Raw genomic sequence first — 14,038 nt, forward strand, 5'->3', positions numbered from 1 at the left:
TAATCCGAGACCAAGACTTGGCCGAGATTAAAATGCACCGAGACCGAGACAAGACCAAGTCCTTTAAAATCTGGTCTTGAGACCAAGACCGGCCTCGAGTACTACAACACTACCCTGGTGTTCCCCAGAGAATACTTTAGTTCATCGAATTCTTTTCGAGATTCAAGGATTTTTAATTGTCATTATGTGCAAAACATGTACTGTACATAATGAAATAGCGATCCCAAGTTCCCCGAAAAGCCCTTAAAATAATAGAGTTAAAATACTATAAAATAATACAAAATGTATCTATACTTTTCTAGACTTTTGTTATTTGACATTTGTTGTTAAACAAACAGCTTCCCTTACACAGCCACTTTCAAGTAAAGTGAACCCCAAAGACTTTTTTTTCTTCTTTTCTCAACAGTCATTTTGCAGTAAGAAACTATCATCATATAACTCCAAATCACCTTTTGCTGCATTGTAAGAAGGAAAAAAACTGATTTGGGAATATGGTTCGATCACTTAATCTGAAGTCCAGCCAACTTGTGGTTTTCTGCACTTTACCAGTAACAATATTAAAATCAGTGTTTAGATTGTCATTTATTTATTTTATTATTTTTAAACCATTTAACAGATACTGTATCTCTCATTGTCCTGGTACTTGAAAATTATTTATTTGATTTTATTTTTTATTGTGTCTAAGAAATGCTCTATATTAGGTAAAATGCAATAAAAGTAAAATAATACTTATTTATAGTGCTAACTATATATATATACTCTATGTATTTTCTTTGTTTTGTATTCTCATCTGGTTTTCACATGTTTGATGTAAAACAATTTCTTTCATAGTGTCAATTAAAATTGTATGTAGTGAATGGACAAAGACAAGCACTGTTGATCAAATGAAAATGTTTAATAGTTATTAGTTATGCTTAATAATATATTTACTCATATATTTTAATCCTTAAGCCTTGGGTTGTAACTTTCCATTGTGTCAACTTTGCTTCTTGCTCTGGGTCAGACCGCCTTGTCCAAAGCACATGATATGTTCCCCAAAACAACCTCAAGGCCAGATGCGTAGGCACTCTCTGTGCACGCACTCACATGGCTACGCACACTGACATAGTCACACATACACACCCCATACACATCCATTCACACACACAAACACATAAACGCACACACCTCCATCTCCATGACAATCAGCAGATACCGGGGAACAGGCTGTTTGACCCAAGAAGAAAATGTTTTTTCCTTCTCTCTCCCTCTCACCTCCTCCACTCTGTCCTTATCTCCCGGGGGGGAGGAGGGAGGGGGGACTGAGCAGGGATATACGTGATGTGTCAGAATTGTGTCTCTCTCGATCATCGGACGTCCGCCCGGACGGTCACTAATTTTTGTTCCACTTTGTTCCATCTTTGTACTTTTTTTTACTTAGTTATATAATAAATCTTTTGTATAAAATCATCAATGCTCCGACTGGACTCCATCATTCAACCAGAGCAATAAATCATATCTCCAAATGAGGTCAACCGCAAATCTTGCCGTAACAATAGCATAGGTATATACAGTGATTATTCCTAACAACATATATGAAGAATTCCCATTAACCAAAAAAAAGTCTTTGGAGACTTGACATTTTGTTGTAATTTATGATTTTTGAAGGATTTCACAGAAAAAAAAAACAACAAAAAACTAGTTTTCACTTACTGTATACTATAGTAATAAACAATTGTCCTTATCTCAATATTATTGGTTTCTTTTTAGACGATGTATTACTATTTCAGAGTGTTGAATTTTAAAATCCCCCATCCTTTCAAAACTTTAAGAGCCTTGAAATAGTTGATTGGTGTCAAATAATGTTTATTTTGCACACTGAAACTAAAACCCTTAACCCCTAAACAAATAGATACATGAATGAATAAATAAATAAATTAACCCCCTTCATAAAACTTTATTCTGCGGTCCTTATCTAGCTGCTTAAGGATTGAGTACTCAGTAGAACGAGGATGATTTCCTTTCACGTCTGTTAGATTTTGTTGGGGTTTCTCCCAGTAATGATTCCAGTGGCCTCTTTTGTCTGCTCCAAAACCAAACACATGCACCTGGGATGGAAAAAAAACAAGAAAAGTATTAGGGCCACATCCACAAAGAATGGAGCTAAATGCACCACGGTTTGCGCAGCGTCTGTGCCGGTAGTCTGTGCTGTTTACTGCCGTATCCTCAGAAGAATTTGCTGTAATTATATACCTTGTACCATCACATCTGATTTTCATTCATGATAATCACTGTATACTTTATGAATAGATACAGTATATACTCTGTTACTGGACCACCCGCTGAGTGCAACCTGCCATCCTTTTTACAAAGGGCTTTACATCATTGGCAGAGTTTGAGATTCTTGCCGGGGGGGAGGCAAAAATGAAAAACAGAATTTAATATTTGACTGTCTCAAGATTCGAGCCAACCGCAATGTGTGTATAACTTTAGTTATTTTACATAACCCTGGTTCTGACTAATATGAGTGAGCTGTCTCACTATGGGATGCATCATCCATCTGCATCCCTCAGAAGCATTTATAGCAATCTGCCAATTGTGATTGGCTGGTGAAACGTGTCTGTTCAAAATAAGCACCTCTTCTCACTCGTTCGAGCGAGAGGGGTTGTCTGGTGAGACATCTCACTCATATTATTCATAGAACCGGAGTTAATAACTAAAAACCTAAAGTTCTATTGCATAATATTTTGTGAGATGTCTCACTATGGGATATGGTAGCTCCCATATTGCAGACATGCTTACATACGGATACCAGCATGCAGGGCAGAAGTCTGTACACATCAGGACAGTAGAACCACCCGTGCCACGCACGGGGCAGAAATGTCCAGCATGTAAGACTGAAAAAACATGAGGAGCAAGGTCTGACTGGCCGCCACACAGATGTCCTTGACAAACACTCCCCTGAACAAAGCCCAGGATGTGGCGAGACCCCGAGTCGAGTGTGCGTGCAGACACTCAGGCGGCCGCAGATCCTGTCTCATACAAGCCAAGCAATAGTATCCGCAACCCAGTGTGACAGACGTTGCTTAGCAACAGGCTTCCCCTTACGGGGATTAGCCCAGGAAACGAACAGCTGATTGCCCCGCCCACCAAGAGTCACGTTGTGAAACACACCAAATGAAGGGGTAGCTGCAGGAGGTCAAAATCCTATGCTGAGAAAGACATGCTCCATCCCGTGTGTATCACAAAACCTGCTGTCAGACAGGTGACCCAGCAGGGCAGTCACCGCCTACGTGCACCGCACAGACACCCTTGGGCTTCAAAAAGGTCGACAAGGAGCCTGTGGTTACCCGTAGCAGAGGCACATATTTTCTGCGGGGAGGATGCACTTGGATGAGGAAATATGCATCATCCAGATCAAGAGCCTAAAAAAACGCTCTATTGCACCCAGCACAGCAGGAAAGCATGCTTCAAGCATCCTGAAACTGTATTTCCTGAGATACCTTGTTCAGAGCAGGTACATCTCGGATAGAATCAGAAATCAGAAATGTTTTAATGGCCAAGTACAGCTTTTAGGACAGTACAAGGAATTTGACTTGAATGAATTCTGCTCCCCCTTTTTGTTTGGGGACTAGGATCACCTGGAGTAAAACTTTAGATTATTCACTCAACTCAACTCAACTTTATTTATGTAGCGCAAATTACAACAAAGTAATCTCAGTGCGCTTAACAAAATATAAAGTCCATAGCATGCAAAGGAACCCAACAAGATCCACATTCTCACACATATTATGAAATAGAACCCGCACTGAACTGTGCGGGAGAAGCGACAGCATTGCCCCTTTGTTTTACAGTAAGAGGATTTCCTCCTATGAAACTCAGGCTGCCTCCAAGGAGTGGAGTGCTGCTGCAGACCATTCACTTGAGAGAAGCTTCACCCACGGTGCGGTGGAGCCCTCTCTTCGTGGCACAGTATCATCACCCCCTGGGCAAGCATCGCTCGAGGGGAGAGAGCTTGATGACGGAGGCCCCAACGGGGGAGGCAAGCCTCCCACCACGGTTAAACAGCGTGACCCGTCACCACTCAGCCTATTGTGGCAGAGTTTGCCCTGCTTTGCTGCGCCCTCAACCCTGTGTGTGCGCCCTTGTGGACATGAGAAAAAGGGGGTGGGAACACTTCCCAGCCAAACCCTCAGTTACGGCATGTCTGTCTCTCCCGCCAGACCTCGGATCATGCCGTGGTAGTGGGGAGATGAGGGCGTGGGGGACCCCAATTGGCACGTTTGAAAGCAAACAGGTAGAGCCGGAGAACAGATGAAGTCCCTGCTGCTTCCTGGAGCAGCCGAACCGACAGTACTGAAACGGAGGGGCGGGACAGGCTGCCTGTCACAGGCAGGTATGAAGTACCCAGAGAAGCTCTTCTGTGCAACAGAGAGATGATCACCCTTCCTGTAGAACACAGTCCACTGCAAGAGGACTCATTTGTGGTACAGTGGCTCTCTCTCCCGGCAGCAGCCCGCTCACCACGAAAGGCTCTCTCCATGGAACAGTGCCATTCCCCCCGAGGCGAGCATCTCACTGCACACCCAGGGGGACAGCGTGATGATGGGAGCCCCGCTGCTTCTGACACCGATGCCTCCCACCACGGGGGAACAGTGGGTGTCATCACTGTGCAGTTTATTGTGGTAGAATTAGCTTTCAGTCATTGTGCCCTCGGCCTGGGTGTGACAATGGAACACATTTTTATTATTCCTAATAAAACATGTGTGCTTGTGGACATGAGAGAAGAGGAGGGGCCAACAGCCAAACTTCCCTAGAACATGTCCGTCCCTCCCAGCAGCCACTGGACCGTGCCGTGGCAGCGGGGAGACTGCGGCGTGGAGGGCTCCTGAATGCATGTATGAAAGCCGAACAGGTGTAGCTGGGGTAGTTGGAACATCCGACTGCTTCACCGGAGGAGAGGAAGGTGGTCAGGCCGTTCCCTTCTCCTCTTTGTTTTAGCCTGTTTGCGCTTAAGCGGGCTATACCAGCAAAGCTGCAGCTGAAGCCGAAGGTTTCCCGAGCCAGCCGGGCGAACCGCTTTCAGACAGCGTGGGCGGGCCGAGGAGACAACGGAAACCGTAGGCTGGGCAGCCCGGGAGCCCCAGCTGGAACCGTGTGCCGACATGCAGTCCCAGACAGCTCGAGCAGACCTGGTGCTTGTCTTTGCTGGAGATTTTATTCCCACATTGACAGAGGTGAGCCACATGAGCGAAGCCTTGTCTTCCATTTCCACGTTGAGCAGGCAGGGAGATCAAGTGGTTTAGCCCGAAGCTACCCCGTGGCAGCTAGAAGGGGTGCGGGGCAACGTGTGCTGGTGTGTCGAAAGACGTTGAGGACAGCATTTGGCTCGAGTAACAGTAATAACATTTTAAAAAGTCACAAAGTCCAATACTGTTTTCTTTTTTGTCTTTTAAGCAAGCTTTAAATTCCCCATTTTTGTCTCCAGTTATTTAGGGTGATATCAGATTCTGAAGTCTGATATTTGAAGCTAACTTCTAGTCTAGACCTAAATGTACGAAGGACCATTACAATGATGTTTATGGCTTTAAAAGTTCCTACCTCATCACAAATGAACAGCGCAAGAAAAACAGTCAACATGCCAGTGGATGGATAATTGCCCTTCTGAGATCGACCCAGCCACTTGTGAACATATTTCATGAAAGCTGGATTTACCACCATTACCTGTTAGGAACAAAACAAAGACTTATTTCCAACCACTCACTACGATTGTGAATTGTGAATGTATTCTATCAAAAATTATTGTAGATACTCACCAAATTTTTATTAGCATTCATTTTGGATAGAACTGGTGACCTGTAGGAAACAGCATTAAACAGCAACTTTATTTTCAAAAATTACAGTCGGCCGATATCGTTAGTAGGTTAGAGACTACTTCTCTCATTTATTTGTGAAGGAAATATGCCTGCTGAAATATTACATTGTTATGAATAATGTGCTTTGAGTGTCTTTAAAAAGCGCTATATGAAATCTGATGCATTAACAATAATAATGATACATTTTATTTGTAATGCACTTTACATTTTACACAAATCCCAAAGTGCAACAAAACGGTGCATGAGAGTAAAAGTCTTTAGTAGTAGATAATAGCAAGTTAAAATATAAACACAAAAAGAACAGTTCAAAGCAAGATTAAAAACAACAGAGGTCTGCTAAATTCAAAGTCCATCTAGGGGCAGAGTGGTTATTTATCAGTGACGTGCAGTCAGGGTAGGCAAGGTAGGCAGTGCCTACCCAAGGGTTAATTGATATTTTGATCATTTGTTTTAATTATAATATCATTATAAATTACTTATTTTTCCATTTCCGATAGCCTACAGTACCTATTAGTTTGAAAGTGTCCGCATTTTGTGCATTTCATAGCATAAATAACTAAACAGCGCTATTTCGAGGAACGGCTGCCGTCTCACTCCGCTGTAAGGCAGGGGGAGGCCACACCCCCTCCCAAAAGCACATTGCTGCTATGCCTCTGTTCCCATAGTGTTTTTATGTGTTTGCACATGCGCAGTCAGTTCCCCAAGATGAAAACCATTTATGTAAAAAGGCAGCTCTCTATGCTGCCTTTGGACGTAACCGTGCTATGCTAAATACTATACGTAAGTTTGCAGTGCATTAGTGAGTTGATCCCACGTGGCCGCTGCTGCTACGTTCTCTCTCGCTCTAGTGAGTGGGCAGGATAACACTACAGGCAGGATGACAGCGCAAGAGATGATAAAGAAACTTTCTTTTGAGGAAAACAACAGCTTTTAAAAGATGGAAGATCAACACCTGAGCTACCAGACCTTCAGCAAAGGAAAGTGAATGGAAGGTTTGGCTTTGTGGATGCGCCTCACTGAAGCTGTTCCGAGTTGTTGTTGTCGTCATTTTCTCCGTGTTTCTGTGTTTCCAACACAAACAATGGATGCACTGCCGTGTCATGAGATATATCTTGTTGGGAGAGTATGGAGGCTATATCGAATATTTGTTTATGCGTCTTTAATGGTGTTTTACGATGTTCATTTTGTTAGATGGCTAAATACTTGTTCATGTGGATCTTGTTGGGTTTTTTCTTTCTTATTATGAATTTTATACCAAGACAAATTCCTTGTACTGTCCTTAAAACTGTACGATTCTGATTCTGATATTTTTTCTCAGCTTTTTGCTCTGAAACTGAAGATAGTGTAAAACTTGCTCTATTCAATGGCTGATTACAAAAGAACAAAACAAGCCAGGAACAAATTCTTTTTTTTTAATGAAAGTAGGGACTTTAATCTTTCAGAATCTGGTGTCAGATTGCAGGTAGTCATAGTAGAAATATAGAATATTCTGTGGGTCTTTAAAATCAGTCAAAATGCTCAAAAAACAGCTGGCACTGAGGGGGGTAGAAAATCTGAAAATGGCTGGCACTAAATGAGTTAATAATAAGTGGTTATCAGTATCAGGTGAAGTCTGAATTGGGAGGTCACACTATTAAGTGTCTTGTTATGCAGTTGAAACAAATTAAATGTTTACTTACTTTCCTTTATATCCTGTTGTAAGGGCCTCCATGAGCCATTGAAGATCACTCAATTTGAATGCAAAAAACAAAAGATGAGTACTGTTGTCTAAATTCACAGCACTCACTGGATACATAGCTCGATGAGTTGTTTTTGTCCCAACATCTTTTCCAAAGCCTTCAACCGGACCCTTGTTTATTCTAGTAGCACACATGCAGGTTCAAATTATATGTATTATGTATACATCTTATGTTATACACTTTTCATAATAATAATAATAATAATAATAATAATAATAATGATAATACATGAAAAATATTTAGTGCTTTTATTTAAAAACAACAACTCATAGACGCTTTACAAAAGAGAGAAAAAATATTTTACCTTACCTTATGACGACATCTTTTGAATCTATTATCTGTCCATAATTGGCTCCTAACAGTCTTGGTGAATTCCCAACAACAGCACAACTTCTACATTTGTCCGACTTAGGTTCTGCTACATCCGGCACTGGAGGGAACAACTGAAACAAACTCTGTACTGCAGTTTGATAATCGTTGAAGTTGCTCTTTTTACCCTGCAATTGCTAAGATACACCAAAAAGTAAAGACAACATCATGGAAAAACCTAGATGACAGGAAAAGTAAAAGCTACAGAATATGCAATGCTTGTTTGAGCAGTTGAGCCACTTACCGTCCACCACTTGTGATCGTCGGACGATAAGCTATAGTTCCTAGACAAAAGTGGTTGAACAAAAGTATCCAAGCGATGCTTAAGCAACCTTTGATCTTCTGTTAGGCAGTTTTCACAAGAACACAAGCGCAGTTTCTTTGTGGGGGTACTGTTGGTTGGGATGACAATGATTGGATGTGTGGACGGTACTGTTGTTACAGACAGTAAAATAGAAGATTTCCAGCTCGGAACTTTCAACTTTAAGTTGAAGATTACAAAAAGAAGTCCAACTGCAGTGAGGCAAAGCAGGAACAGAAAAATCTTCACTTGAGTCATAACTCCAGAAATAGGACAGGAGGAAAAGCCCAATCTGTAAAAAGGGAGCAGGAGAAAACACAAATTAGTCAATACAAAAAAAAAAAACAATACTGAAAAAATGGTCAGGATTAGAAGTTGGTTAGGAGAAGCTGCCGAAACTGGAACATTTGTGGAAAGCCACAAAGTTAGAGGTGCATAGACTCTATCTTAAAGAAAAGATAATGGAGCTAAATGAAATAATAAAATGTGCCTGCTCTGCTTATTTCTCAAGTCTTGTTTTACAAAATAAGAGAAACCCCAAAGTCTTGTTTAACACTAATGAGAATCTTGTTGCATCCTCATCTGCCCATGTGACTGTGCACACACAGGATGACTGTAACATTTTTTTGAACTTCTTCGTAAACAAAGTACAAGACATTAGGGCCAGTATCGCTCCTCCCTTGGTTAGCTTGTGCACTGCCGCAGCCCCTATGAGCTCATGGTCCTCCTTCACTCCTGTCAGCCTACAGGATGTTCATTTTTAGTGGGCAAGATGAAAACCTCATCGAGCCCTAAATGTTTTTGATGTTGTCGGTCCTTGGGTGGTAAATTTGATAAACCTTTCACTTCTGGCTCGGCCCTTAACTTCTTTAAACATACTATGATGAATCCCATTGTTAAAAAGCCTAATCTTGATCCAGGGGAGCCTATAAACAACCGGCCCAAATCTAAGCTTCCCTTTATGACAAAAATCATGGAGAAAGTGGTGGCGAAGCAGCTAACCTCATTCTTGGAACAGCATGATTTGGTCAATCCACTCCACTGAAACTGCTCTTCTGAAAGTTTCCAGTGACATGAGAATGGCAGCTGACACAGTTTTGGTTTTACTTATTTAACATCTGCTTTCAACACTGTAGATCAGTGGTTCCCAAACTTTTTGTGCCCAAGGCACACCAAAGGACAAGTAAAAATCTGAAGGCACACCTATTGTGCCAAATAGCCTTTTGTTATCAGTCATACATGTACAATATCACGGGCAACCGTAGAAGAAAGCGCTCCATATTCCCTCTCGCTGTTTCTCTGTTTTAATGTTTTCCTACAGCCTTTGTCACATTCTTATAATTCCCGCCTGCGCAACCGCAGGAATAGCAAAATATTGCCTTCTCTCTTTTTTTTTTAAATAATTGTTTTTAGGTATATATTTTGCCTCTGTATTATGAAATGAGTAGTTAATTCAAATTAATTTATTTTTGTGTAGTTGTATATTGCAATAATAATGTATTTGTCAAAGTGTCTTTATAACATCATGACTTGACCAGACTCAGGATTTCACTCATTCTTACTTTTTTCTTTCCAGTGACAAGAAAGGTGAAAAACCTTTGAACACAAAACACAATGCAAATAACTTAATACATTTTGATCAAACAAGATAAGTACAAATAAACACAATTTCAGGACAGCACCATTTAATTTGGTGAAAGTATATTATCCATTTTAAATCAATGCAGGTAAGTAATCCATAAAATTAGACATTAACCACACAGAAAACTAGGTCTACTTTTATAATCTGAAACCATTTTCCTTGTGTTTATATCAATTATAGATATTACAATTTTGATTTTGATTTAACAATTTCTCAACGGAAATACTTATATTATACTATTTTCATACATAAATGAAATATTTTCACTCTGAATTATGTTAAAGAGAAATTTGCTATATTTTAAATTCTAACTTATTTTAAATATTAAGCCAATTTTAAACTATTTTCCTCTTCTCATATAAACCACTTAATAAACTCAGCAAATGAATTGAGAAAATTAATTATACAATGATGAGATCACATTTTAACAGCATTCGGCTGTGTCCCTCTATGATTCTTGTTGGGGGGTTCTCCAGGAGTATAGGGTATTGGACCCCCTGATGCTGTTTGTTCCCTGTACGACCAGTGTCAGAGCTTGGTTCGCATTGCCGGCATAAGTCAGACTGGTTTCCAGTGAGGGTGGGACTACGACAGGGCTGCCCTTTTTCACCGATTCTGTTCATAATTTTTATGGACTGAATTTCTAGGCACAGTCAGGGTGCCAAGGGGGTCTGGTTTGGTGGTTGGGCTTTTTGTAGAGGATGTGGTCCTGTTAGCTCTATCAAGCTGGGACCTTCAGCTCTCACTGGATTGGTTCGCAGCTGAGTGTGAAGCGGCCGGATGAGAATCAGCAACTCCATTGTCCTCGACTGGCAAAAGGTGGCGTGCCTTCTCCGGGTTGGGGATGAGATCCTGCCCCAAGTGGAGGAGTTCAAGTAGCTTGGGGTCTTGGTCACAAGTGAGGGAAAGATGGAGCAGGAGATCGACAGGCGGATTGGTGCAACGTCTGCAGTAATGCGGACTCTGCATCAATCCATGGTGGTAAAGAGGGAGCTGAACTGAAAGGCAAAGCTCTCAATTTACTGGATGATCTCAGTTCCTACCCTCACCTATGGTCATGAGCTTTGAGTCATGACAGAAAGCACAAGATCGTAGGTACAAGCGGCCAAAATGAGCTTCTTCCGTAGGGTGGCTGGGCTCTACCTTAGAGTTAGGGTGTCATCTAGGAGGGCTCGAAGTACAGCCGCTGCTCCTCCGCATTAAGAAGAGCCAGATATGGTGGCTTGAGCCCATAATTAGGATGCCCCCCGGACACCTCCCTAGTGAGGTCTTCAGTATGTATTCATATAGTGGAAGCTTAAGTAGACTTGTCAATTTTGGCCAAATTAGTATGTGTTTTAAGGTTGGATGTACAAAGAGGTGTACATAGTTTTCAGTGTTTTAAAGGGGTATATTTGCAGGTGCAAAGTATAATAGCGTGTGCGAGTTCCCTGGTTTAATTCTATGGGACATGCGCATGATAAATTGATAAATAATGTTTGTAGGATCAGAGGACTCTGGCCGAAGGACCACAGCCAATGGATGGGGTGTTGCCACATTCAAACTGTAGAATCTGGAGAAAGTGTCCGGCGATTCCCATGAGGCCGCTGCACAGATGTCCTCCAGGGGCACTCCCCTCAGGGCAGCACATGACGTAGCAACACTCCTGGTAGAGTGGCACCGCACACCAGATGGGAGGAGATGGTTACTTGCCCGATGTGCATGGGCAATCACATCAACAATCTAGTGGGACAGACGCTGTTTGGAGACAGCACCACCACTGTTAGGGCCACCATAACAGAGAAAGAGTTGATCAGACCCCCAAAAGCCTACAGAAGCTGCAATGTCGGCTCTCAGGGCTGGTTGAGGTGAGCTAGAGACAGCACTTTAGGAAGAAAAGCTGTGTTCAGGCACAGAATGACTCCCGAGTCGTCTGAATTCCACCTCAGACATGTGTCGCTGATTGACAGGGCATGCAGCTCACTGACACACTTTGCGGAGGAAATGGCCAGAAGGAACGCAGTCTTAAGTCTCTTCCACCATTTGAGCCCTTGACACAGCGCTGCTTGTGCCAAGGGCGAAGGGGAATATTCAATGCTTAAAGCACTGCCTCTGGCTTTCAGCAGGGATGAAATAGAACATGTGTGTGGTTCACACTTTCATAGGAAACATTGTGTGTGTGTGACTCTACCTGGTTGCCGTGTGGGAGTCTCTATCTACTCCGTTGGTTCTTTTTCACGGACCCGCAGGAACTAACTTCCGGGAAGTCTTCCGTTGTCGCAACTCTCTTTCTAAACGGCTTTATGTGTGTTCAGCATGTACATCCAAGGTGCGTATTTGGTTGTATAGAACGTGTATATTTTTATTATAAATACCTTATGTGTTGTGTGTGTGTGTGTGTGTGTGTGTGTGTGTGTGTGTGTGTGTGTGTGTGTGTGTGTGTGTGTGTGTGACTCTCTACTTGGTTGCCATGTGGGATCTACCTGGTTGCCTTGTGGGATTCTATCTCCTCCGTTGGCTCTCTCTCTCACACACACACACGGACCAGCAGGGACTAACTTCCGTTGACTCTAGCTTGTTACTCTAGCTTGTTACTGTGAGAAGCTGTTAGAGATAGATATAGATGGTACGCTAGTGCCCCCCCCCCCCAGGGTGATATTCGCTCAAATACACACACGCACACATGCACACAGACCTTTTTTGAATTATAGTATATACTAGTACAGGGCCCGTCGAAATGTACTTTATCTTTAAACTATTACTACCATTGTGTACAAGTTTAGTCTATATATAAAGTGTGGTCTGCAATGGAGTGAGGCTGGATTAAATACATTTAGACTGGAGTTAAAGTAATTTATCGCATCTACTCACATTTGTTTGATTTTTTTTTTTTTTAAGGTACTTGTGCTTTATGTGTTAGTGTATATGTGTGTGTTAATCTTTGGGCTACTAACTTGCCTTTACCAAATACTGCAAGTAAAACAAATTATTAATTTAGTTGTTGTAAATTGTGCTATAATACACAATTTATTGTGATTTATGGGTCATCTCGTGCTGAAAACCAAAAGGACTGCACTGCTCAATATGTTTTAGGACAAGCAGCTGTCTCAGCAGGCCATTCCACCAAAGACAAAGAGTGTTACTCCAGCACCTCAAAGCAAGCCACAGAGACTTTCTTATGGTACAAAGTTAATGACATGTCCTCCGAAGTTGTTGAGTATCGGTTGCGTGTGCACATTTTTGGGAAAAGTCCCTTACCCTCCGTCACCATGTATGGCTTGAAAAGAGCTGCAACCAGTGGTGAAGTGCACTTTGGAAGCGATGTGCGCCAATTTATCGAGCGAGAGTTTTACGTTGATGACGCTCTAAAGTCGTTTGCTACGGAAGAAGAAGCAGTACACATTTTCAGACAAGCCCAACACGCTTGTTGCATCTTCAAACCTCAGATTACACAAAGTCACCTCCAACCGTCCTGCTGTCCTAAAGGCCTTTCCCCCAGAGGATCGAGCTTGTGTGCTCAAGATTTACCAGTACAACGCAGTTAGGGTTATTATGGAATATCAGCAAAGACTTTTTCACATTCAATGTCAATGATAAACAAAAACCCTTCACACGTAGAGGTGTCCTCTCTACAGTTAATAGCCTCTATGACCCTCTTGGGTTTCTTGCCCCGATCACAGTCCAAGGCAGATTCATCCTGAGAGAACTCAACATCGCTACCACTGACTGGGATGCACCTTTTCCCATCAGCATGAAAGCTGAGTGGAGTAAATGGAAAGATTCACTCCAAGAATTACAAAATCTCCAAATACCACGACCATATACATCGCTCTCTACAACAAGTGCTCAAAAGAATGAAGTGTGTGTATTTGCCGATGCATCAGTGAAAGCCATCGCCGCTGCTGCCTACATTAAAGTATCCACCCCAGACAACACTGAAGTGGGTTTTGTATTTGGAAAGGCAAAGTTAGCTCCACAACAGAGTCTTACAATTTCAAGATTAGAGCTATGCACTGCAGTACTCGCAGTTGAAATCGCAGAGCTGGTTGTAGTAGAAATGGACATTACATTTGACAACACTGAGCATTACATGGACAGTAAAGTTATACTAGGGTACATATACAACCAGTCTCGAAGGTTCTACGTGTACGTA

The 14,038-nt window shown here is 42.1% G+C and overlaps 1 protein-coding gene across 1 annotated transcript; it reads right to left on the minus strand.

Moving 5' to 3' along the window:
- Window positions 1-1,916: 1,916 nt before the first annotated feature.
- On the minus strand, window positions 1,917-13,156 carry LOC114480283 (CMP-N-acetylneuraminate-beta-galactosamide-alpha-2,3-sialyltransferase 1-like). The gene is made up of 7 exons (XM_028474281.1): window positions 13,144-13,156; window positions 8,208-8,395; window positions 7,904-8,100; window positions 7,535-7,714; window positions 5,796-5,835; window positions 5,581-5,703; window positions 1,917-2,087 (listed from the first exon to the last, which is right to left on the minus strand). The coding sequence occupies exons 1-7, from the start codon at window positions 13,154-13,156 to the stop codon at window positions 1,917-1,919; spliced, it is 912 nt and encodes a 303-aa protein (XP_028330082.1).
- Between the last annotated feature and the right edge of the window lie 882 nt (window positions 13,157-14,038).

The sequence above is a fragment of the Gouania willdenowi genome, chromosome 3, assembly GCF_900634775.1.
Source record: "Gouania willdenowi chromosome 3, fGouWil2.1, whole genome shotgun sequence".
Classification (NCBI taxonomy): domain Eukaryota; kingdom Metazoa; phylum Chordata; class Actinopteri; order Blenniiformes; family Gobiesocidae; genus Gouania; species Gouania willdenowi.

Bases quoted from the DNA above. Each gene is read 5' to 3' on its own strand.
- LOC114480283 (XM_028474281.1), bottom strand. The intron at 7,715-7,903 runs GTAAGGTAAAAT...GTGTGCTACTAG, and splicing joins TCAAAAGATGTCGTCATAAG to AATAAACAAGGGTCCGGTTG. The intron at 5,836-7,534 runs GTAAGTAAACAT...TGTTTCCTACAG, and splicing joins ACAACAGGATATAAAGGAAA to GTCACCAGTTCTATCCAAAA.